The 27,612-nt window shown below is 34.2% G+C and overlaps 1 protein-coding gene across 3 annotated transcripts in view; it reads left to right on the top strand.

Moving 5' to 3' along the window:
- Positions 1 to 26,026, top strand: part of LOC126778988 (protein sickie) — a 225,298-nt gene extending 199,272 nt beyond the window's left edge. For all 3 annotated transcript variants that reach the window (XM_050502739.1, XM_050502747.1, XM_050502751.1), the window contains 15 exons: positions 13,396 to 13,479; positions 14,852 to 14,980; positions 17,125 to 17,286; positions 17,517 to 17,757; positions 18,047 to 18,189; positions 18,308 to 18,463; positions 18,782 to 19,091; positions 19,169 to 19,823; positions 19,904 to 20,053; positions 22,859 to 23,049; positions 23,412 to 23,520; positions 23,603 to 23,795; positions 24,112 to 24,270; positions 24,707 to 24,790; positions 24,879 to 26,026. In XM_050502739.1, the coding sequence (XP_050358696.1) occupies positions 13,396 to 13,479; positions 14,852 to 14,980; positions 17,125 to 17,286; positions 17,517 to 17,757; positions 18,047 to 18,189; positions 18,308 to 18,463; positions 18,782 to 19,091; positions 19,169 to 19,823; positions 19,904 to 20,053; positions 22,859 to 23,049; positions 23,412 to 23,520; positions 23,603 to 23,795; positions 24,112 to 24,270; positions 24,707 to 24,790; positions 24,879 to 25,001 (2,889 nt within the window). In that variant the 3' untranslated portion in view covers positions 25,002 to 26,026. The remainder of the gene's footprint in view (positions 1 to 13,395; positions 13,480 to 14,851; positions 14,981 to 17,124; positions 17,287 to 17,516; positions 17,758 to 18,046; positions 18,190 to 18,307; positions 18,464 to 18,781; positions 19,092 to 19,168; positions 19,824 to 19,903; positions 20,054 to 22,858; positions 23,050 to 23,411; positions 23,521 to 23,602; positions 23,796 to 24,111; positions 24,271 to 24,706; positions 24,791 to 24,878) is intronic.
- The last annotated feature ends 1,586 nt before the right edge of the window (positions 26,027 to 27,612 follow it).

Below are 27,612 nucleotides of genomic sequence, written 5' to 3'. Positions count from 1 at the left end.
TCTATATATGTACTTATACCAGTAAATGCAATATTTTTTAAAAGCAACAAATATATAAATGCACGTAATTTAAGCCTATTTATTTTAATTATAGATACTTGTATTGCTTTTTATATTTTGATATAAAAGCTTATTACGTCAACAAAACTTTTCGGGAGATTTTTAAGCGGGTCAAACGATTATACTAAAATATCATTTCTCTTTACAGTACAGTAACAGCCTGTAAATGTCCTACTGCTGGGCTAAGGCCTCTTCTCCCTTTTTTTTTTTTTTTGAGGAGAAGGTTTGGAGCTTATTCCACCACGCTGCTCCAGTGCGGGTTGGTGGAATACACATGTGGCAGAATTTCGATGAAATTAGACACATGCAGGTTTCCTCACGATGTTTTCCTTCACCGAAAAGCACAAGATGAATTATAAACAGAAATTAAGCACATGTAAATTCAGAGGTGCTTGCCCGGGTTTGAACCCACGTTCATCGGTTAAGATTCACGCGTTCTTACCACTGGGCCATCTCGACTTTTATTTGTCTTTAGGTTTAGTTATATTTAAAAGTAAAAAAATAATCATTTTGTGACAGGTTTTTATATAATACGTATTTTATACACAATTATAAACTAACATTAAATTATGTTAGACTTATTGGATCCTTCTTTCGATTTATTTACAACTAAGAAAGTACGAAATGTTATGAAATGACCGTGAAATGAAAATACTAAACTCACTGTTACTACACAGCTCAGTACAAAAACGTTCCCTTAACAAATATGAAATAGGTCTTTCTATTGCAAAATAGTCTTTATTGCGTTGATTTAAGGTCATTCGTTCACGCATATCTGTGTATGTATAAACTGCAGGTCGTTGATACGGGAGCAGCAAACCGTATTCCTCCATTAGAGGAAACGAGATGGGTATATAAACATTCTTCCGTTTCATTCCCTTGAATCCCTTTCTCTGTTAATATAAAAAACGTACGCGTCGGCTACTATGAATAAGACAATTTTGTACCATTTTTTATATTAATACATGATTATTTATGGATTATTTTTTGTTAACATTGTTTTCAGGTGTTTGTTTTTGAACTGATTTAGTGATAGATGTATGACCAACAATAAGCAAGTATATTTTTTGAGCCGGTTGGCGTGGTTGGTAGATACTTGCCTTTTCACGCCGAAGGTTGTGGGTTCGATTCCCACCCAGGACAGACATTTGTGTGCATGAACATGTCTGTTTGTCCTGAGTCTGGGTGTAATTTTCTATATAAGTATGTATTTACAAAAGAAAAGTAGTATATGTAGTATATCAGTTGTCTGGTTTCCATAGCACAAGCTTTGTAGAAGCTTAATTTGGGATCAGATGGCCGTGTGTGAAAAATGTCCCATGATATTATTATTATTATTATATTATTATTCATTCTATATTAAAAATAACATTTTACAATTCCGCGCTTACAAATGGTAGTAGTATATATGATTAAAACCTTCCCGGAATTTACATACATATAGCCTATTCCAACTACAAGAGGAATAAACCCAAATAAACAACTTTGACACCGATATCAATTGACGCGATATCATTGGTCGAGATCTTGAATTCTATAATATTCACTATGGAATCGCGAAAAAATTTCGTTTTCAATGTCCGCGATGTGGTTATAACTTGTTAAGTTGAATAGTGCTGTATTATAAGTAATGGTAAATTAATCTGTAACTGTTATTAGTGCGTAATACAGCAGAACAATTAGAAAATCGCATGCAATTTGTAAATGTACGGTTTATTTTCCTACTCCAAATGGAATAGAGTATACATTAGTCCTCTGTAAAAGATTTACAAAAATTGGTACTGAAATATTTGCACAAAAACAAACATACAATAAAAATGTTAAATCATTCTCTTTGAAGTCAGCTTATTATTGTTATTTTTTAAATATCGTTCTCACCACTTACAAGATATTTAGAAATATTTCAAGGTTTCTGTTTAACCGTATACTTGGAAAGAGAAATAGTATTTGACCCTGCATAATTTATTATTTAACCCCTATGATAAGATGTACACGATGTATTGAATGTCATATTAACTACTTTATTTAAAAAAAATAACATTATTTTATAGGGTAGGTTTAACTAGTAACGATATATTTTCGTTCATAAACATTAAATCAATTACTTCATAATTGATTGAATGTTTGTTAATAAATAAATGAGATTTTATTTAATAAATTATTAAATTAATACAGATTTGAGCATTCATTTTGTTGCAGTCAAACTTTTCACGCCATCTTTTTTTGTCATTCTTCAAACATCTAACGTTCTCTACAGGTGGACTATGTCCAAGCATCATTTAAATTAAAAATCGTGATTCTTAAAGTTACTGGCGATCTTTAAATGAATCATTTGCTTTTTTTAAACGTGCAGATATCAATAATAATTACGACAATCTACAAAATTTATAATAAAATTATTTACGAAGTGTTAATATTTTACTTTTAACATATGGACACAGTAAATCAACGTTAGTTCCAGTTATTGAACCCAAGTCTGTGTGTTCGTAGTCAGGCGGTTAATTGTTTGTGAGTTAAAATAGTACCTTCTAAAGTTATGTCTGTACTTTGTGCGCATACCGAATCAACTATTGTTATTTCTTGAACAAATGAATAATTCAGCCCTCGTAATTCCCAAGCTTTAAGTTTATTTATCGCTGATGAATCATATTTCTATTGAAAAATATTCAAAGCGTAGCACTTGCTTATACTAGTTACTTTCTTTATCTGTAATACGTTAAAGTTAATTTGACTGACAACTACTTGTCATATATTATTCAACTGACATAATGAAAAGGATTTTTTCTGTTGTAGATTAAGCTATGATGGTGATTTAACAACATTTGTTTCGAGTGTCAATTTGTTTTCGAGAAAACTATTCCTTATTTGTATTATATTAAAGTTCATTTGAATGGTAACTTAATTTGTTGCATATAATATTCTGCCATATGCGATATTGGCAGAATATTTTGCGCTTAACAAACGTAGATACAAGTTTTAAGAAGTAAAAAAGGGAGGTTTAACTTTATGTTAACTAAAATTTTTTTTTAATACTATTCGTAGTCCGAAAACTTATTTTTATCCGCATTGCTTTATAGTAAAATTGACTGACATGTGTCATTAATTCAGTTGCCATAATAAAAAATCTCTTTTTAAACGAGTCTCCTTGTGACAAAATAATATGCTGTGATATACATTTGGAGCAAAATTCATATGTTTTAATAAACCACATTATTTTGAAAGGTTAACCAAAACATAATGAAGGCCTTCATTTCGAAACAGAAGTACGAAAGGGTAATTCAAGTAGTTAACGGGTTAGGTGTTAATATAAGTAAAATTATTGTAACATGAGAAGTGAAATGACTCAGGTTTACCGAATAAATAAACAAAACAAGCTCGTTGCGGTTATGAGAGTTGTTTTAGGGTGGCAATGCCATTACTGCGTCATATAAATAAAAATAAATGCTCGTTTTATGGGGTTATAAATTATGTTTCATTACGCATATTATGTTTTTAAATGTAAATAAAATTTAAATGCTACATTTTTTAAAAATCGTAGTATTATTAAGGAAATTTTATACTTAAGTTTAGTTAATTAAGGTCAAAATGCAAAAAAAGAATTATGATATACATTTCTTTTTCTAAAGTACTTAATCGATACAAACGAGCACAGTAACCCTAATCACCTGAGAAAAGTTTAAACTTAAATATGACTCAAGTAGATAATAATAGACAATAGCAGATCACGAACGGACATATTTGTATAATGACGACTCAAAAGATAAAAGTTCGTAATGAATCGAACGATTTGAATCGATGTAATACGAGATTTTGGTTAAGCTTATTTTTTTTACATATGTATTTAATCGAGCCTACACAATGATAAGTCGATATTGTAAAAAGTAACAGCCAGTTACATTTTACCCACTGCTAGGCAGTGACTTATATATATATTGAGGTTTGTACCTTTTTCTACCAAATACCTTCAATATGGGTTGATGAACTCCGACGCAGTGACATGCAGGTTTCCTCACGGTATTTTCCTTCACCGCAGAGCACTAGATGAATTGTATACTTAATTTAAGCATCTCATTATTCAGTAGTGCTTTTCGGGCTTGAACCCGCAATCTTTGGTTAATAGTTCTAGCCACTGAACTATCTCGGCTGTGACGATATTAAAAAATAAAGCAATTGATTTATAACCATACTTGGTTTTGTCCAAACACCGGATACATTTACGTTTCTTATGTCGATAGTGACAGTCGATTTATAGATAAGAATAATTACATGCATTTTGCACACTCATTTCATAAGTACATGTCTGATATTTGATTTAGAAAGTTTGGTTCGTATGTAAGTTTTCTTAGCGCAAGACTTTCGTATCGACCGAGACATTAGATTGAAATGATACAAGATGAAAAATTACTTTATCAGTAGTCATAATAACAATCAAATAGATATTAAATATATTTAATCATCGAATTTATAGAAATAGCATTAGTTAAATAATGTTTTTTTTTTTAATTTAAAATATAGCTTTAAAAGTATTTCATTAACAACGAGATATATAAGCCATTAATTCTCTTGAATAATCCCTTCACCCTAAAAATATTTTTATTATTAGTAATCTATTACGGTCACGGCAATGTGCTCTCACAAGTGTTTTCAATTGATGCGGTACTTGTATTGATCTTTTCGATGATATCTAAAAATAATCTATATTAACTAACCACTTTACATAATTATGGAACAGATGAAGTACTCTATATATAATATAATGAGTAATGCTTGATCACTTTTTTTGTCTTTGAAAGTATAGTAAATTTCAACAAATCTCGGGTTATATGTATGGGGGTTAATTGTTAGCGTCGTTTTTACATGAAGATTTATATACTTTCTTAGTATATATTTTTACAAGAAAAAAAGTTTTCAACATATTTTCTTCGACTACAAATCGTAATAGAATTGCAGTATATCGTGACGTCGGTACATAAAACAATATTTTTGTAGTTTTGATTTTATATATTTATCTAGATTCTTTATAAATTAAATGATGTTTTCCATTACACTTCCGAGATATAAGTACCAAATATTTAATCTCATTTAATCGTATCCACAGTGTACGAAAAGTGTTAATAAATGAAAATAATTTAAAAACATTCAATGTGATATAAAATGACGATAATGTGTGATTACAAATAGTGTACTCAAAATGGCAGTGACTACTTCACCTACAACTTACTATGGATCCCCAATTCACGATGGATTTGCAACCATCCGTGCCCCGAGAAGTCGAATAAAGATAAGAAATCTAGTTGAACCAAATAATAACACTAATCTACCTCAAAGGCATTCGGAATATTTTACAATAAATAGGGCGCCTAAGAGTAGCTTTCTAGAGAGTAGTTGTGGGGTGCAATATGTAGCAGGCGAATCTCACAGTATTTACGTAAACAAACCTTCGCGATTTAGCTTTACTGAACCGATTTATGCCAAAGTAACACCACCGCCGTCGAAAAGCAGTTCACCAGTGAAATCTTTAACCGACCGCAAAGAAATTCATTACGATTCAATTGAAACAAAACCTCGCAGGCGATTAAAAAGCTTAGAACTACCGAAAGATACAGATTCAGGAAGAGAGGAAAAAATAAGTATTGCGAGCTTAACTAACGGCGAACGTCATTCTCATGAGCCGTACGTTACAAACCAGGACGCCACGGAACAGCATTCCGTACGCACGAACAACACGGGTTCTTCCGTTGACTATAGAAAGAGAAATAGCGATCGAGATAACTGTTCTGAATCCTCCTCATACCTCACCGATAATGATCGGCCAATATCTAGTTACAGCGATAATTCCACGATACCATCCACTGATACGGAAGATGTTCTAAAAGAATTGCCAAATAAGTCTAGATTCCACAAATCACCTCAAAAGTATGCAACGTTAAATATGAGGAGACCTAAATTTATAGATCTTAAGCCACCAAGCCTAAGCGATAATCCGTTTTACGGTAGCCTCCACAGAAACAAAATAGGATACCACTCCGAACCAAACACACCCTTATCTAGTGATGTCAATGACTTGAATGGTTCAAGTGGCCTTCCAAGCGAAGTGCAGCAAATACCAAGGATGCCGTTACAGAATACTAGAAATGGTTTTAAGAGATCAATAAGCGAAACGAACGGTTTCTCAAAACGACTCAGTTACAGGCATTCGTTTAGTGTAGACTACAAACCACAACAATTCGCCAAGAGGCCTCACAAGTGCTGTGAATGTGTAACTGGTATAACAGCTGAGGAGAATAGTGAGACCTCGCCATCTTCAAGGAAGCTAGGAACATTGTATGAATCTCAAGACCCGAAGGTTGGATGTCAGACCATACTTCGATCGAAACCTCCTGTTCCGTGGTGGGAACTAGCAATCAAAAAATCTCGTTACAAGAGCTGTCCAATTCTTGAAGAGGTATGTACAAATAAAAGCATTTTAGATTAGATTATTTTTAAATCTGTACCTTCAATTGAAATACTTATATTAATACAAGTGTAACAAATTATACAAGCCCGACTTAGAACAGAGTTACATTAAAATAGGTAATTAAATGACTTCCGCTAATAACAAATATAATTGATTTTTAACTCGGCTGTCGGTAACAGTTACTGACAGGTGTATTCGGCTTATATTAATTTATGGTAGCTAAGTAACATATTTTACTAATGAAAAGATTTAAATATCACCGGGCAATTGATTTTTTAATAAGTACATAATATTTGACAACTGATTATAAGTTGGCTTTAAAATTTTTTAAGGCCAATTTCACATGTCTTTATATTACTTTTTAGTAAACGGGTTTTTATTTTACTACTTGACTATAAAAATAATTATTTAAATGAGAATTCGTCTCATTTGGTAACGCTTTTTTAAAATCTTTGTTTAACATAATATTTGAAAGTTATGATAATTTATAAAATTGACATAGTATGGTTAAATGTTTTATCGAGTAAGTATTAATAATATAAATATTAATAAAATAACATAAGCTATGAATTGAGTTCGCTTTCTCAGTCCTAACTTTGACAGGTGTATTATAAATTAAATCAAGAGTCAGTTGTAACGTTTATATATATAAAAAAACACGAATTTAACGCCGACAAAAACTGCTACCTGCTACCAAATAAGTACCCATTTCGAACAGGTGATCTAATCTTGAATTTTCGATACATTTAAGACACGATGATTAACCTAAATTTTCTCACGGTAATAAAATCAAAACAGATCGATTTTAAAATTTTATTTCCAATTCAAATATTAAGTACATATCCATAATTATGTCAAATTATAAATTCATATCGATATGTCGATATTTGATATAATATTTCTAATATAACAGAGGATAGAGAATTAAGTTGTTTTTTTTTACGATAATTTATTTCATCACTTACTAACATGTAATTTTACTCGCTTGAGTACCTAAGTAGGACCAAACGCGAGATAAATATCGCTCGGTCAAGCGCCTTTCGTACATTGTCCAGTCACACCCGCTATAACATGGCACACTTACCTAACATAGCCGCATCCGCCTGGGACCTTCTCTTATACTTATTTATGGATTAACTACAGTCCTGATACAGTTATTGTCCTATCTACGCGAAGCTTACAACTTACTACTGACGTATATAATAATGCATTATAATAACTATATAGGTGATATAATATAATGTATGTGATAAAAAGAAGTTTGTTGATTTTTTGATTTTTGTTTGATTTTATTAACATGTGTTTTTCAATTGGCGGAGAAGAGTAACTACGGGTTTATCGCCGACTCTTTTCGGTTGTATTATATTAAATAGAAGCTTGTAAAATGACGATTCAAAAAGTGTTCGTACTCATAAAAGTACTTGAATGAAGTATGTTTTGATTGCATTTATCAAGTCAAGGATATAGTGATTGAAATATTCATGATAGTTTACATTAAACGGTTGAAATAGTCAATAAGTTGCGTTAGTGAAAACAACAATGTTTATGGTATTATCATATAAATGCTACATTACAAATCATCAATGCCACAAAAACCTTGAATACATCTAAAGTTCCGTTCCGTCTTTCAAATCATTTATTGATAGTTGTGTATAACTTTTATGATAAGATTTTGTGTTTTTGTAACAATAACACATAAGCAAGCTATAAATAATCATAGAAGCACATATAAAACATTTTTTATTGATATTATGGTGGTCTCTTGGACCAGGCTTAATAAGATCACCTCGGCACTTATAGGTTAAATATGTATGTCAAAGCGCGCAAGAAACAATGTAATCGAAATAGGAAGAGTGCAGTTGAACAAATATTCGTTCTCGTTAAGAATGTAGCTTCTCTATGTGCTACCGTTGAGTGGGTGATGTGTGTCTCTTTATTGAATAAGTATTTGTAGTTTCGATCTGCTAAATAAAGAAAATATATTATCAATGTCTTTTATGAACAATTTTTTATTTATTTATTTACGACTTACCTATTTTCTTGTGTATATGTTTAAGTCTGCGCAATGCAGTTTTTGTAAGACTTTGTGTACAATATATTATATACAAATTTCGATCAACTTCCTCGTGTTATATATCTTCTCTTTTGATAACGTTATGTTATGAATAATATATGTTTTTTATAAACAGAAATCAAACGGGCCCTTTAATGGTATGTAGTCGATCTATTCCTCAAAGTGATGTAATTTAACAGCCTGTGAATGCGTGAGAAGGCTTGGAATTTATTCCACCACGTTGTACTATATTTTGTTGGTGGATACACATGTGTCAGAATTTCAGTTATATTAGACACATACAAGTTTCCACTGTCGAGCACAAGAATAATCATTAATAATTAGTGGTGCTTGCCTGGGTTTGAACCTGCGATCGTCGGTCAAGATTCACGCATTCTAAACACTAGGCCATCTCGGCTCTATTCATAGACATCAACAATATATTTGACTGGTAGAAGAATAAGTCCGTGGGTAGTAGCTAGAAGGAACACCTACCATTAACAATAATAAAATACCGAAACTAAATCTTATCAATTAATATTTATTATATTAAAAGTAAATATGGCGCCCTTGTTCTTATATCAAATATCTATTTAAATTTTATACGTTAATGTTATAACAGACACGTGTTGCGTGACGTCCATAAAGGTAACGATGGAGGGCATTGTACTTTGTTCGTTTAATGTATTATTTAATTGTTTCGCCTCGTACAAATTAATGCTTGTTTTCCTTCACTTAAATGCATATTGCGTGCATCATCAGTAAGTAATAAAGTGAGTGATTCTATTGCGTAACGATAAGTGTTTTCGGAGGTCGGAGTATTTCTAATTTTATTTACTTTAGCCTTAGTAAAATAAAGTTAAATACAAAAACCGCATCTCATTTCATATTAAAATAACTCTTAACTTTTTTTAAATATATCAATAACTAGTAATGTATAAACAGTGCTAAATATCGTATTTTTTTTAATTAAGTCTAATCCAACTTGGAGTTCACAAAGCGCGGGTGGCACAGCTGCTGCGATATAGGCAATTATCTTCCACCTGTCTCGCAACCTGTGCAGTTCATTGTCACTCCACGCGCATAGTTACATTCGATTCGTAATCTAACTGTAGAACACTGGTATGTTCTAGACACACGGTCATGTGTTTTTTTAAATACTTTATCCGTGCTGATGTTTAAATACGAATGGTAAACCGTTGATCAGAAGGGACACTGCGCCATTTTTTTTATCAAAGTTACGAAAGATTAAAGAAAGTTACGACATTAAAACGAGTTAATATACTTTAGTAGTAGTTGTATTTTACTGTAGTTGTAGTTTTTGAAAATAATAATATTTCATAGTGATTCACGATGAGTGACAAGAATGTTATTAGCATTTCTGCTTTAAATCGCAATCTGGGCGAAAAATGAACCAGCCCTAATCTCATAGTTAAATACAAGGAGACTACAAGTTCAAGGTTTGGAGTTCAAGGTCCAACTCCAAACGGATCAAATACATAATTTATTAATGTTGTTTTTATTTCCAAAGCCATAAGCTTGTTATATTCAATTTAATCAATCTAATGTATAACTTTTTAATTACTTGTTTTGTTATTAATATTCAATTAACCTTGGCATGCAATAGAAGTCAAGGCAGATGCAAGTGGTTTTCTTTAAAAGCAATTACATAAAAAATAATACCTAACGGAACTTCGTTCATTTCTATATTCGAGTAAATGCCTACAGGTGGATCATATGGCCACTTTTTATAGTGTTGGCACGCGCATGTGCAAGAGACGGATATTATAATTGACGAAGTGGTATGTCTGACGCAGGTGAAATACCATAATAAGAAAATAGTACTTATTGTAAATAAACTACGCACGCTAAAATGTCATTAAGAACAATAAATTTATTTATATGCGCAGTTAGTGGCTCGTGTATAAATTTAGTGTTTAAAATAATGATGCTATTTAGTTTATCGACAATCGTAACTAAAGTTATATATACTAAACTTTATATTTTCTTATATTTAAGTCGCTTATACATTACATTAAACATTACCTTACATTAAAGTTAAAAAAAAGTTTCTTAGTGGTATCGCTCTTTAGTGCAATCCTGTCTAGGTAGGTCCCACCCGCTATTCATATTCTACCGCTGAACAATAATACTTATTCTGGTTTGAAGGCGAGTGGGCAGTGTGACTACAGGCACAAGGGATATAACACCTTAGCCTATGGTTGGTGGCACTTTGTCTACTTAAGATGTGGTTAATATTTCGAACAGCGCCAAAGTATATGGACTTTGATGACCACTCAACATTAGACCCACCCATTGACCAGGCTGCCTACATATTTTTAATGAATTAATTGTTAATCGATTAATCGAAATATGTAATTAAAGTAAATAGGTAATTAAACTAACAAAAATGATTAAATATTTATGTTGGATCAAAACTTGAATCTCGTTCCTTTAAAACTTTTTCATATTTAGAATCAACAAAATCCGAGATTAATAAACTTCGAAATGCTGTTTTTTTTTTACTTAAATTGTTTATGTCAGCATAGTTTGATCATAAAATGAATATACTTTTTCAGTTAATGTGCCTAACTTACCAAGACAAGCAAAAAGTCCTTTGCTAAGAGCAGTAAAAAGCAAAAACCCTTTTAGGGTTACCAAAATTTTCTGGAACGTCTCATAGCCTCAGGGGTCTAATAGCCTTCTAAATTCAATTTTGCTCTTTGTATAAATTGGGGTAATATTAAATATGACCACTCCTCTTACATGTCTTGCCGATCAGTTATTTCCAACCTGTATGCTCATGTTTTACGTTAATACAATATTGATAGGGATCGTGGTCGTTGCCCCTCTTTAATTTCGCTGAGTACTCCTGTGACGTAGCAAACAAAGGGTCTCGTGTCCAGCTGCACCCATGCTGTTGTAAACGGAAAGTAATTTATTGCGATGACTCATTACTTTACCAACATTTAAATAAATAATTGTAGGTAAGAGTCAAGATGGCACAGTGGATAGAACAAGTGAAGATTAACCAAAGTTCACGGTGTCAAATCTTCGGAAACTCCGCTGAGTTTTCATGTTGTTCTTCGTGTTTATATGTTATAGTTAAACTCGTGGTCGAAGGTGAAGATTGTAAGGAAACATGCCGTGGGTTATAATGCCACATGTGTGAGTGACTAACTCTACCTCTTTTCCTTAAGAATATAGCCTTTGTCCAACTGTGGAACATTTATAGCTTGATACTATACTTTGCGTATTATATATGATTTTGTATAACAATCACGTACGTCTAAATTATGTACATAAGTACAAATTAAATTATAATTATGTTGCTTATTTATCTTATCATAAAAGAAAACAACACCAGTCTACTTACCAATGACTTGTAATCAGGTTAGAATAAATTATGACCTGTTTGTAATTATGGATACTTTTTATATTACATGGTAGGAATCATTCGCAGCGTCAGCCTCCCACGTGTTTTTGTCCTGCCAAATTAATCAAATCACTCAATTTCACAGTTCGATGAAGTCATATACAAAATTAAGATACCTATGTTACATCATTATTAAATAGACGATCAAGTAGGGAGATGTTTACGATCATATTTGACAGGTAATTACCTTGTCATCATCTCCACAAGAACCAGTTCCGCTTGTACTTAAGGCGATTTAAATAATTATCGGCTACGGACGTAACCGCTATCCAAAAAAACGGTATCAGGAAACATTATCTGTTTGTGGTCATCTCTAATTTCGAAACTAGATTCTTACTTACACGAGCTTAGAAGTACGAGGTATTTGATTGATTAGTAAACAAACTATCATACGATTTACGATCTTAAATACAGTTTAAGTGTTCCATAAAATAAACTTTATAGAGTACGTTGAAGTTGTATTACAAAAGGTCTTTAAACAATCACCAACATTCACGTTTACAACTTTCAACTCTTAAGTACTTCCGAGGTGTGGAAGTCATCGAAAAATATGTATTAAATAATATAAAAGTGCTTCATGTAAAGTAGAGAGCATTATGCTAAAATGATGGAAAGTAAATAAATATACCAAATAAGAAACACGCCAGATTTACGGCGGAAGTACTAGAGTTTTTTGCTCTTTAGCGTTCGTTACCGTATCGCAATCAACGACTTTTATTTTTGGAATGTTTGTTTACAAGTGACGCGATTTCCACGTGCTCTAAAAAATTAAATGTTTATAATTTTCGACGATGATGGTTCCCAGACAAAGCTGAAATATACCAAATATATTTTAGCAAGGTGTTAATGTAATATTGTGTTTCGAATTTTAACGTAATCTTTATTGCTTATTAAATCATGTTATAAATATACGAGATGGCGTAGTTGTTAAAACGCGTGAAACTTAACCGACGATCGTGAGTTCAAACCCGGGCAAGCACCACTGAATTTTCATGTCCTTAATTTGTGATTATAATTCATCTCGTGCTTGACGGTAAAGGAAAACATTGTGAGGAAACCTTTGAAATTATACCACATGTGTATTCTACCAACCCGCATTGGAGCAGCGGCGTGGAATAAGCTTCAAACCTTCTCCTCAGGGACAGTAGGCCTTAGCCCAGCAGTGGGACATTAACAGGCTGTTACTGTACTGTACTGTATAAATATCCTAACTTAGCTTATTCTAACTGTAGTGGGTGTATGATGGAATAAATTCCACATTATCCTTAACATGATGATTTTAACTTTACCAAAAAGTGGAATATTTAAGGGCCGTTATTGACTGACTGAGATAAAAAATTACTGTGATTTATGTAAGGCGTTTTTTAATATATATTTTTTTGTTCACAGGCACATGTCGTTTCAGCCTTTGAGCAAAGTCTTTCGAACATGACACAGCGATTGCAGCAGCTCACAGCAACAGCAGAACGAAAAGTAAGTACCAAATATTACCGTATTTCGCTATTCTATAAAACGTACAACACCTTAAGAAATATTACATGACGAATATCACCAATCAAGAACCAATAAATTAACATTATGACGTCACATACGCTCAGCCTTCATACAATTATGATCTCTATAACTTTTTAATAATCATAAAAATTGTATTTGTTTACGACGACAACGTAATGTATTTATAACATAGAAAAATCGTATCAGAGATTTGCAATATTTCAATTTGAACGCAAGGATAAATTATTATAATGACTCTATAATTTAATTCTAGCATTCGATTAGACTTATCTTTAAGTAATAATTGGCCTTAATCATGATTATTTTGCTCCAATTATATTTGAAACGACATGAAAGCTATAGATAAATTTTCTATAAATATGTATACCAGCTGGGATGATTACTCGACTTTTCTATATTAAGGCTAATCCAAATCGGTTTCTAGTTAAGCAAAACTTGTTTAATATTATACTCTCGAGCTAACCTAATAAATGTGATAATTTTCATAAATTATTTCTAAAAAATAAAATTTAATAATCTTTCGTTATTTCGTTATTTTTCAAATACAATGTTGATTTTATCGATAACCAAAACGACTGCTATGTTAAATAATTAGATACATCAACAGCTATATTAATATACAAAATTATTCCTTATCAATTTGAGTATTACTTAAAATTCGTCTAATTTTAGAGAAAATGTATTTTAATGCGCAATATTAATTTTTATTTTCCGTCAAATTATCCGATCGAGATTAATATGCTATCTTTGCTCTTAATACATTTCATACGCGAGTGTCTTTCGAGTTTCTATCCACCTGGCGTAGATTATAGAGTGTGACAGTATAATAAAGTCAACTTAATAAGTGAAATATGAGCGGCTAATTAGCTTTGTAGTAGAATTTCTCCCCCAGATTAATTAATTTCACCTGCAAACTTTCTATGAATTAATTTTATTTAAACATATATTTAACAAAAGACTGAATTTATATATAAAATTAGACACGAATTAATTAACGTCAGGTAATATTTATGGAAGTATTTCATATTTCATGAATTATTAAAAGAATATTTTTTAGATAACTTTATTTTTAAACTTGATCAAAAAGAAAATAGCATCTAGAAAGTAGTTAGACTTGCTTCAAGTAAAAAACCTTACTGAGAAATAAAGTTCCGATGCGCGCTTTTTCTTTACTCATTAAATAAGTATCAATAATAATTAAAGAAGATAAGAAATCGACTATAAAAATATTAAATGTTATGTTTTATAAATATGGTTTGATTTCGAAACTCGCTTTTTATTCGTATCTTTAAAAATAAATATAATATATAAATGATTTGCTTTTAATTAGGATTCCGAGTTGACTGAATTGCGGCAAACTATTGAATTGCTTCGGAAGCAATCGATCCAAGCTGGTCTGACCACTGCGCATATGCAGTCCATGGGCATACGAGCTGATGGCGTCAATGTCACAGGACCGGTAAGTTATTAAGATTACTACATAAAAATAGTCTTAAGATATTTTCTTACTCATTAAGAGATCGCTTATTACAAAAATGTTATTTTTTTTAAATTAAGGACAACTTAAACGTTGATGCTTCTGGTAAAAATGCTAAATTTACCGATGGTAGGGCTCTGTACAAGCACGTCTGGGTAGGTACCACCCACTCGTCAGATATTCTACGGCAAAACAGCAGTACTTGGCTTTTTTGTGTTCCGGTTTGAAGGATGATTGAGCCAGTGTAATAGGTGCATCAGTTAGTGCTCCAATATACGCATTATTTTTCAGTATGAAGGATGAGTAAAAATTACAAGTTCATTGTATGTCAAGCTCAAACAGCTTAAGCCAAAGTATTGGCAAATAATTGCCATGTATATAGTTTTGCAAAAGGTATGCGTATTAGGTGGTCCACCAATTTGCCTACCAGCTTTCCAATAACGAATCTTATATTCATTACAAGTACATAAAGCGTGCAGTAATAACTGCCTTGGCTCTATAGTTAATATCATTAGTTGAAATGAATTTCGATGATCATTCATGCAACAGCGCAATAGTTAAGTTTAAAATAAAACATCACGTGCACTTTAAGAAAATGTTTCTAATGTTAATATGATTAATTGTATTACAGTTTAATATACATAAAAATCAATTTCAGTTATAATCTTGCGAAAAATCTTGAAACCAAAGAAATGTGTGAAGGTTGTTCTGAGGTATCAAATGTAATCTTATGATAATTATGTTTGATTTGTCACTTTGTCTTTTGTAATTAGGGTAGGTACACATCGCGAGTTCGCGACGGTGTACATTGAGCCTTGTGATTAAATTAACCAAGTTATGTAGGCCAGCCATCAATCGTTACGTAACATCATTAGGACTCCTGATAAAATGAGATCACGTACATAATGGCGCTTTAATTAAAACGGTAAGGCTAAGTGGACTCACGAGTGCGTCCAGCCGCGTTTGTCCAGCGAATGTCCAATAAATAATGCTTTCATTTAAACTTATTCAATTAGAATATATTTCTTACTTTTAAATTATAGTTTATCTGTGGTAGATATGTGGTACTTTTTAAATTTAAAAAAACATTGCTAACGCAGAAACCTGTTTAGAACAAGCTTATTTTACAATAATAACTCTAAGCAGTAATGTATTTAAATATATATAAAAGTAATCGAATCACTCGATGATTCAATAAATTAATATAATAATGGAGGTATTACAGATTTAATAATAGTTTTTACTATTATAATTTTGTTATAGGTTACAAGTTTCAATAACGCTTCGTCAAAAGTGCATTAATTCATTAATAGTCAACACGATACTGTATGAATAATTTAAAATATTATAATTAAAACAGGACATTATGTCATTAATGACACTGAAATGGACTAAACCGCAATATAACGATCAATCATTTTTTTATTTACCTTTAATTTAATATTGTTTAGCATTTATTTAATCATTATCTTTATTAATCGTAAAGTAAATCAATAATGTATATAAAATCGTCAAGTTCGTGTGCAAGTTCTAATCAATATAAAGACGTGAGAACAGGCAGTTAGATCATTGATATGGTTCCAATCACACGCTTTTTACATATATGAAACTAGAACAGGTGCGAATGCACACGTGAAAGTCGAAGCCGAATAAATGGCATATGTGACCACAATTGTAGACGTCAACGATTACATTTGGAGTAAATTGACCATCAATAGATCTCGTTCTAAATATCAAACATCAATAGTTGAGACATAACGTCCTGTTTATGCTTGATGCTATATCGTGTGAACGTAATTATTTTAATTAGCCGTCTAATATTAATCTCGACATCTTGAAGCTATGCGATATTGATGTTCATTCGTAATATCATTTGGAGTAACGGAATTTATAATATATATTTAAAATGATTAGCCATTTCCCAAATAAATATATTTTTTTGAAAGACCAATCATTAAAATTATATTAAGATATTTAATCACAAAACAAATCGCTGTTTCAATCAAATCATTGTTGAAAAAATAAAAATGTTTATATTCTTGTTATTGAGAAGAAAGTTCTTTAAACTTACTTAAAAATTTTAAAATCATAAAATATTATAATTAATTCGAATGTCTCGCCTCTAGGATTCAAACACGACACAAACTCAACAATCTTCGCCTCAGCGGTTAGCTCAAGGCAATGGTGCCATCACGCGGCACCTCTCCACCGATAGCGTATCTAGTATAAACAGTCTCAGTAGTGGGTCGTCAGCACCACATGATAAAAAACATAAGAAAAAGGGATGGGTGAGTTATTACTTTATTGTTTAAATAATTATTTTGTCTTATTGTTTTGTTGTTAGCTTATTGTTTTGTTGGTAGCTTAATGCGTCATTAAATAAAGCAGCTTAAATTAATGGCATGTTTATATCGATTTTAATAAATAAAATAACGTTTTATATTTTGAAGAGTTATTCGACATTGGCGTGGTATGGAATATTTATTACGATTTAAAAGTTAATATTTGTTTCTCACAGTTGCGCTCATCGTTTACAAAAGCGTTTTCAAGAAATGCCAAGATATCTAAAACGGCAAAGCACTCTTCCCTCGGGCAATTGTCTTCACAAGACAGCTCGTCGGGCTCTCATCACTACGACGATCCGCACACGATCCGCGAAGGAAGCAACGAGAATAGTCTAGAACATTCCCACGAAACTCTTGACAATGCTAAAGACAAAACGACGTGCCCTCCAGCAAATACTGAAGAACAGACCAAAGGTAAATTACGCAAACTACATTTCTGCCGACATATTCAATTCGCTAATGTCGAAATCCCATCTGTTCGATGCATTAGCATTACTAATTCTGTAACGCACATGTTGCATTTGTTCGATAAATATAAGCTGGAGAAATTAGGTTAAGTGAAAGCTTTATGTCGTATTAGTTCATGTCATTTTAAGAGCCCTAAGTAAATTCATTAGTATGTGAGTAAACTGTTTTAATAAATAGAAAATGAAGAGGCGACAAAATAATCGGTTTGTTACTTGACACCTAATATTTATTTCAGAAAAACAAGATCAGTCAGGCTTAGTCGACGAATTGAAGAGGCAATTACGAGAAAAAGATTTGGTGCTAACAGATATAAGGCTAGAGGCGCTCAGCTCCGCACATCAACTCGAAAGTCTCAAAGATACTGTTATAAAGATGAGGGTAAATATACAATTTCAGTACCATTGTTTGAAAATTAAACGTAGCAGAGTTTTAATCCGAAAAAAGTTATTGCTGTAAATAAAAACTGAAATGTATATATTGTTAATTTTTTTTACAGAACGAGATGTTGAACCTGAAACAAAACAACGAGCGATTGCAACGTCTCGTTACATCTAGGTCGTTGGCTGGCAGCCAGAGCTCTTTGGGAACGGGAGGATCTGCGGTCGAGGATCCCAGGAGATTTAGCCTCGCCGACCAAGCTACCATGCACCAGGTATTGTAATACAATTGTATAATTGCTATTTTTGTATATTATAATTATTGCATACATATATCAATTAATTATTTATTGGCCATCTTTGCCAGTCAATTAATTTTTTACATAAATCGAATAAAGGTTTATAAATCATGAAAGATATATTTAAAACGAGTAAAGTTATTATATACCTCTCTGCAAGCTCTTCGCTATTTTTCAGTAGAACTTGTTAAGACATTCGGACCAAATTTTAAGTGACAAGTCATATTTATCAACACAATTAATATAATTTAAAAACGGAAGAGTTTTATATGTATATTTTTTTTTAAATTTCAGGCGGCCATGGACATTCATTCTCAGCCTTTAGATCTAGACTTTAATTGTATGTCCTCGACTCCATCTCGAGACCTTTCCAAGAAAGGGTCTCCTAAATCTAGTATGGTCGAGCCAATATACGGTAACAAGGCTGTTTGTGAACTAAATGAAAATAGTGAAGCCTTACTGGGAGCTTTAAATGGTTCAAGTGACATATTTACAAATGGACTAAGCGCCGGGGACAGGATGAGCGGTGATTACGATATCAATACAGTGCTACCTCCCCCTAAAAGCCGTGAGTTAGCGATAGGAGAAAGCTATTCAGATATCGGTAAGGTTTTATTGCGTTTCTTATCTCTCCGTAAGTTGGTAACCAATTATCTCTTACACATTCCATTTCGTTGTCAGGTGTCGCTGACAGTCAGGGCGATACGACGGACGGGAAGAAAATTGCAATCGCTGTATATTTAGGACAACCGGAAACATTCCAAAGATATTTCGAAGAAGTCCAAGACACATTAACTGAATCGGAATGCAGATTTTATGCAAAGCAAACAGCTATTGCGTTTAATAATCACTTCGATAAACAACCCAGTTTCGATTCCCCGAGGATGTCTCAAAACCACAGCCCCGAAATAGAAACTCAAGATTATCCGCAATCTATAAACAAATCGAACACGAATAGCCTTAAAAGTAATAAATCAACGCACAGTAATTCATACAAAAACGTGTACAATAGTGATTCGACAATAAACTGCAATGAGTTTACTATAGCATACACGTACATATCTGGTAAGACGACTTGGCAGAATTTAGACTATATTGTTAGAAAAACATTCAAGGACTACCTGTCCAGGATAGATCCTGGAACGAATCTTGGTCTCAACACTGATTCCATAACGTCCTATCATTTGGGAGAAGCAACACGTGGACCGGAAATCTGTTTCCCTGAATTATTACCCTGCGGTTATATAATCGGCACCATCAATACTTTGTATATTTGTTTGCAAGGTGTCGGAAGCTTAGCTTTCGATAGCCTTATACCAAAAAATATTGTATATAGGTATGTATGAATGATATCGTCGGCTTGGAAATTAATTTAATGTCTGAGGTTATTGACTTTGGTTTTTTTTTAACTTGTAGGTATGTTTCACTATTGTCTGAACACCGGAGGGTAATACTTTGTGGACCAAGCGGCACGGGGAAATCATATTTGGCAGCTAAATTGGCGGAATTTTATGTACAAAGGACGCAGCGAAGAGGAAATCCAGTTGAAGCCGTAGCAACATTCAAGTGAGTTTTCCTATATTTTCTTATTTCCTGCAATCAAATAAATAATAAGAGTTTTTTTGGGTAGTATATTTTTATTTAACCGATTATGAAACAGACAATAAGTAAGATTTAAAGTATTTTGATAACATTTTAAATCAGCTATACGACAACTTAACGTTTATCGTCTCAATAAATTTTGTTATATTTCATATATATTTTAGTAAGTTATAAAATTAAAAAAAAACAAGTAAGTTATAAAATTTGTAAGCGCGTGCTACTTGAAATTGTTGTTTTAATAAATTGTTACTCAGAGGCAAATTAATAGAACTAAAGTTAATATTAAAAAAAATTAAGTTTTATTTTTTTTTGAGTTCTGTCATAAATTATCGTATATACTACCTCATTGGTCTAATATAGTAGGATAACGTATATCAATCAACAGCCAATCGTTGTCCACTGCTGAACATAGGCCTCTCCCAAGGTGCGCCAAAGCTCCCTGTCCTCCGCCTTCCGCATCCAGTTGGTGCCCGCCACCTTCTTAAGGTCGTCGGTCCACCTGGCTAGAGGGCGCCCTACGCTGCGCTTGCTGATTCGCGGTCTCCACTCTAGGACTCGTCTGCTCCAACGGCCATCGGTCCTACGACATACGTGACCAGCCCACTGCCACTTCAGCCTGCTAATTTTGCAAGCTATGTCGGTGACTCCGGTTCTTTTCCGGATAATCTCATTTCTGATCTTATCCTTCAAAGATACTCCGAGCATAGCTCGCTCCATAGCACGCTGAGCGACTTTGAATTTGTGGACTAGTCCCGCAGTTAGTGTCCACGTTTCGGCACCGTATGTCATGGCAGGTAAGACGCATTGGTTGAAGACTTTCGTCTTCAAACATTGCGGTATAGACGACTTGAGGACTTGACGAAGGTTGCCAAATGCTGCCCATCCCAAGCGAATTCTTCGATCGGCTTCCTTCTCGAAGTTGTTCCTACCGACTTGTATTATCTGTCCTAGGTAGGTATATTCACTAACAACTTCGAGAGGTTTCCCCTCGACGTATATCGGTCCCGGCACGACATGCCTATTGAACATGACCTTGGTCTTGTCCAAGTTCATACCGAGACCGACACACCGGGAAGACTCGCCTAGGCTACGCAACATTTCGGTGAGTTGTTCCAGCGACTCTGCTATGATGACGATATCGTCGGCAAATCGAAGGTGTGAGATGTACTCGCCGTTTACATTGACTCCATACCTAGTCCAATCCAGCGTTTTGAAAACGTCTTCCAACGCGTTGGTGAACAGTTTCGGGGATATTACATCCCCCTGTCTCACCCCTCTGCGCAGTTGGATCGCCTTCGTCTTACAGTCCTGGATGTGGACAGTCATTGTAGCGGCGTTGTACAGACATCTCAGTACCTCGATATATCTCCAATCGATATGACATCTCTGCAATGAGTCGAGCACTGCCCAGGTTTCGATGGAGTCGAAGGCTTTCTCGTAGTCCACAAATGCCATACACAGCGGCTGATTGTACTCTTCGGTCTTCTGCACAATCTGCCGAACAGTATGGATGTGGTCCACGGTGCTGTAGCCTGATCGAAAGCCGGCTTGCTCTGGGGGCTGGAACTCGTCAAGTCGTCTGGCGAGACGGTTCGTGACGACTCTTGAGAACAGCTTATACACGTGACTCAGGAGGGAGATTGGTCTGTAGTTTTTCAAGAGGGTTTTATCACCTTTCTTGAAAAACAGTACCACCTCACTCCCGCTCCACGTTTCCGGGGTCTTGCCATGTTGGATGACGGAATTAAAGAGGCTTGCTAGCTCTTTCAGGACCGGAGTCCCGCCTGCCTTAAGCAACTCTGTTGTGATTCCGTCATCTCCCGGAGCTTTGTTGTTTTTAAGCTGTTCTAGAGCCGCCCTAATCTCTCCTTGGTCAACGACCGGGAGCTCCTCGGAGTAATGGCGCATAAGAGAGGCGCGCTGGTCATCAATACTGATTCCCACGGGTTTATCCGATCTTGAAGAGAACAACTGCCCATAAAACCTCTCTACTTCTCCGATAATCTCAGGCCTAGAGGTAACGACCCCACCATTTTCAGTTTTAAGTTTTGTCAGACGCGGCCTCCCAAACTTGCGAGCGAACACTTTCGATCCCCGATTTTGCTCAATCGCAGCCTTGATGGCACGGGTATTGGAGCGTCGGAGATCGCGTCGCGTCAGCGTTTTTATTGTTCGGTTTAAGGCCTTATCTGACAAAAACGATGGTAGTTCTCGTCGTTTTCTCATGAGCTCGAGTGTCTCAGCAGAGAGTTTTGGTGCGTTGTCTCTTCTCTGTGGCGGAAAACACTTGTGGGATGTGTTTTGCAGTATTTTGACCAGCGTGTCGGTTCTCTCATCAATGCTGCTTATGGTTTCCAACGCGGTGAATTGATTTTGAAGTTCCATTTGGAACTTTTCGGAGCCTTGAGCAGCTTGGAGCATGGTAGGTCGGAGAGTAGACCTTATCATTCTCGATCTTTCGGCTTTTAAGTTGATATTTAGAGTGCCTCGAACCAAGCGGTGATCACTTCCGGTATTAAACCTGTTGATCACTGAAACATCTGTAAATATGTGCCTTTTATTCGTATATGGGTATATAACGTATATGGGTAGTATAAATTATTAGGTTTGTCTGCAAAAATCTATGAAATATGTAGGATTTTAAGGAGTGAGAAGACTATATTATTGTATTTCTTGCGCAGTTAGCTAGTCATTGAGATAAGTTGCCTCATATTATGTAAACTAAAATTAAGAAATGAATTGGAAATTGATTGTTTATTTCCCCGACAGCGTTGACCGTAAATCATGCAACGAGCTGCGCGCCTACCTCGCCAACATCGCGGAGCAGTGCGGCGGCGCGGCGGGCGAGGAGCTGCTGCCCGCCGTCGTGGTGCTCGACAACCTGCAGCACGCCTCCGCGCTGGGCGACGCCTTCGCCGGCCTGCTGCCGCCCGACAACCGGAACATGCCCGTCATCATCGGTACGCCCTCTACTGACCTACAATACCTTATTGCAATGTTTACCACTCCATTAATTCTTTTATATTTATAATCATTACTCAAATCCCATTTTGGTCTTAGTACATCTAATATAATAAGGTATTTAAGTTAGTTAATTTTATCTGTTCAACTCCAAACCCCTCTCCTCAAAAAAGGAGAGGAGGCCTTAGCCCAGCTGTGGGACATTCATAGGCTGTTACTTGGATTACCAAACAAATAAATAAACATTTATTCTAAAAGCATTATTAACCGCATTGACGATCTTCGATTATTCTTTTTTTTATATTTGCCGGGAAAGCAAATGACTTCAAATGATTCTAAAAATATATTTCCTATTGCACAGGTACCATGTCTCAGGCGACATGTAATACGACAAATCTTCAACTTCACCACAACTTCAGGTGGCTGCTCACGGCCAACCACATGGAACCAGTAAAGGGATTCTTGGCACGGTACGATAAAATAAAAATATCGTTGTTTTTATTTGCAACATACAAATTCTTATGGATTATAATATTTTTATCTTTTGTGTAGATATCTTCGCCGAAAACTGTTCTCCTTGGAATTGAGGCTAGGGCGACGTGAACCAGCATTAGCAGCAGTCCTTGAATGGTTACCTGGAGTGTGGTCAACCCTCAATGCCTTCTTAGAAGCCCACTCTTCGAGTGACGTTACCGTTGGCCCTCGTCTATTCCTCGCTTGTCCCATGGACTTGGAAGCTAGTCAGGTATAGCATGATTCTATCCATGTATATTAAAAGAGAGGACGTAATTAAGTATAAAACAGCGCATCCAACTCGAGAAGAGTGAACCTGCGTATGAAACGTTGCGCTCACAAATTAGAAAAAATAATATCAACGTATACATCGAGAGTATATACACAGACATTATATTAATTTATATTATCTTTAGTGCACTTCAGAAGTAAAACTAAAATATAAATAAGTATTTATGTATATATACAATAGTTGCATGAGTCATAAGCGTTAACGTGATTAAGACAAGCGAAAACAGAGGAAGTAATATATATTCCGCGGCCCGCAGGCGTGGTTCGCGGATGTGTGGAACTACAGCATCGTGCCGTACGCGTCGGAGGCCGTGCGCGAGGGCGTGGCGCTGTACGGGCGGCGCCGCCACGCCGCCGTCGACCCGCTGCAGCACGTCAAGTCCTCCTACCCCTGGAGAGAGCCCAACCACTCGCATGTGAGACGCATACCTACTGATTATTAGTAAACTAGCTATCACTCTATTGCAATCAAAGAAGGAGAAGAGATACAGATATACAGATAGAGAACCATAGATTAACATATTCCATGCGATGCGTTTATAGATATACTATATTGTAAACTCCAAACAGTTCTTGATTCAGACATATTTCTTTATAATTCCAAATACAACACTATTCCACTTAACTTATTATACCCACTATTTTTAATACCAAAGTCTCAATAACAAATACGCTGACTTTCAAAACGCTATTTCTTCGAATATTCAGAATCTCGACCAATTATATCATTTCAATTGTCAAAGTTATGTATTTGTCTTTACTCCTCCAGTGATTGAATACGCTATTGAGACAATAACTTATTCACATTTATAAGCATATACTTGATCAAAAATATTATATTGGACTTTACAGACCTTACGACCTATATCAGTTGAGGATGCTGGTATTGATGACGCTAATCAAGATGCGAACACGAACAACAATCAAGATCCTTTGGTAATTTATTATTCTTTATCATATCTTAATTGTGATTTTTTTATTGCCAGCATAAAATATAAATTTGAAAAAATATATTTTTTTACAGTTAAATATGTTAATGCGACTTCAAGAAGCTGCAAATTACAGCGGAAACCAAAGCCAGGATTCTGACAACGCTAGTATGGACTCGAATCTCACTCACGACAGCTCTATGGGCAATGAGCTCTAAAATGACACATCCATTTGGAATCTATATCTCTTCTCTCCGTGACAACTGGTTTGTTAGCCAAAGTTTGACACAAGTTTGAGCTACACGTGTGGATCCAGTATTAAATATTTGTGACGCGAATACAATATTATAATTTGTTCCTTTGTTTTCCATAGATATATTTAATTATTAGTGCTTTATAGTATATTGTATCAAAATTACCATTTGTGAATGAGTATATAAAAAAAAATTGGATTGTAATTACGTAACTGCATTTACTATTACTTGTCACATGTTAACTATACTATACAAAGCCAAATATTTGCCATATGTACATTACTTATATTTATTTATCAAATTAAAAGGCTTTTTTTAGTTACTTGTTTTAGGTGCTTTAATACTCTTGTAAATTGATGTATGGATAATTCTTTTTTCTTTTTCTATTGTTAGGAAAGGATTTGCTCTGCATATTTGTGAATATTGGCAAATATCGTAAGCAAGAGTAGCAGCCTTTTCTATGTAATTTTCAATGTTTAATATGAAATTTTTAACAATTGTGTTAAAAACTTTAATACAATGATATAACTTTCGAGAAAACTATTAGTGCCTGGAGCGAGGTATTCCATTTTTGTGAAATATTCGAACAGTGTAGGACTGTTAATGTTTATATTATATTAAAGCAATGTGGCTTTTACTATTGTTATATTTTTCAAAGTTAGGATATGAACACGTTTGTATTACTATAATATTGTATGTAATATATTATTATGAAAGTGTAATTTTTATACCATTTTCATATTAAAACTCATGTACCTAATAAAGTAATAAACTGTAAATACAAATATGTTTAATATAATTTTTTTTCGCAATGTAACTACACTAACCGCCATTATGCCATAGTGTGATACAGCATTAATTTTGTATAGAAAATGTGTAACAAAGTGTTACAGTGTTCAGTATGGATTTAATTGTGTGCATAACTGAAACGTGATATCTACAATCTATGCTTTACAGAAATTGTGAAAATAAACATTGATTACATAAAATTTGTTTTTTTTTTCTTATTCCTCTGAGTGTGCTTATTTTCTTATTCGACATAATAATATATTTTGAAGGCACATTTTTATTATTGTGGAGTTATAAGATTATTCTCGTTACATGATTTAAATCGTGATTTCGATATTGTAAGGCTCTCTGGTTGGTTACAACAAACTCAACAGCAACAATATGCATCATATCACCACATATTTGTTAGTAGTAAAATTAATATGTTAACATACAAGCCTCCCGACACAACCTATTAGTCCATGTGTAGTTTTTGATTATACATATTTTGGGCATTATTTGATGTCCATTTATCGACTGATGCATAAAAATAACAAAATATAGGTCGTTGACCCCGGATATACGAATTAAAATTACCGTGTGCCCGAAGACATGTACGTTTAGTTGTATGTTTAGTTTATTGACCATAGAGAACAGACTTATCAATTAAAATTACCGTGTACCCATCGCGTGTACCAGGGACTCATGAGTATGCCAGTAGACATGTAGGTACTAACGTTTAGTTTATTGACCATAGACAACAGACTTATGAATTAAAATTAGCGTGTACCAGGGACTCATGAGTGTGCCAGAAAACATATGTACGTTTAGTTTATTGACAATAGAGAACGGACTTATAACATAAAATTACCCTTAGCGTGTGCCAGACTCATGAGTGTGCCAGAAAACATATGTACGTTTAGTTTATTGACCATAGAGAACAGACTTATCAATTAAAATTACCGTGTACCCATCGCGTGTACCAGGGACTCATGAGTATGCCAGTAGACATGTAGGTACTAACGTTTAGTTTATTGACCATAGACAACACAGACTTATGAATTAAAATTAGCGTGTACCAGGGACTCATGAGTGTGCCAGAAAACATATGTATGTACGTTTAGTTTATTGACCATAGACAACAGACTTATGAATTAAAATTAGCATGTACCAGGGACTCATGAGTGTGCCAGAAAACATATGTACGTTTAGTTTATTGACAATAGAGAACGGACTTATAACATAAAATTACCCTTAGCGTGTGCCAGAGACTCATGAGTGTGCCAGTAGACATTAGGCGACGTAATGCATACTGTGACAGAAACATATCGCCCGCGGAGCCATCATCAGGAAGACTGGCTTCTTCAAGTTCAAGTACGTCGCTGAGAAACACATTGTTCGGAGTCTTTGGGCAAGATTTCGTTCTACCCGATGACGATGCGTGGGATGCTTTCAAGACCTGAAGGTCGACTTGCTCCGAAGCAAAAAATGTTTCAACGCAATGTAAAATTAGCAAAAAACAAGCAATACAGTATTGTGTTGTTTTTCTAGAGTTCTACTTCACCAATAAAGCTTTGTTTATTTTATACTAAGTTGTTTTATTTTGTGTTGTAAAAGCAACAATATAAATAAACATGTTTTTAACTTTTTCTATTTATTAGATCTCTGGTCGCAAGTCCATGAAGAAAACACTAACTATTTTGACAAGTCCGTAATCTGAGGGCCCGTAGAGTAGTAACACAGAGCTCGTGTGCCTCATAGGGTATACGAACTCGGCGGAACCGTATACCACACACGGTACACCGGA

Source organism: Nymphalis io, chromosome 2 (genome assembly GCF_905147045.1).
Source record: "Nymphalis io chromosome 2, ilAglIoxx1.1, whole genome shotgun sequence".
In the NCBI taxonomy this organism is placed as follows: domain Eukaryota; kingdom Metazoa; phylum Arthropoda; class Insecta; order Lepidoptera; family Nymphalidae; genus Nymphalis; species Nymphalis io.
The sequence above is the reverse complement of the archived record's forward strand: the minus strand, read 5'-3'. Positions and strand labels throughout refer to the sequence as shown.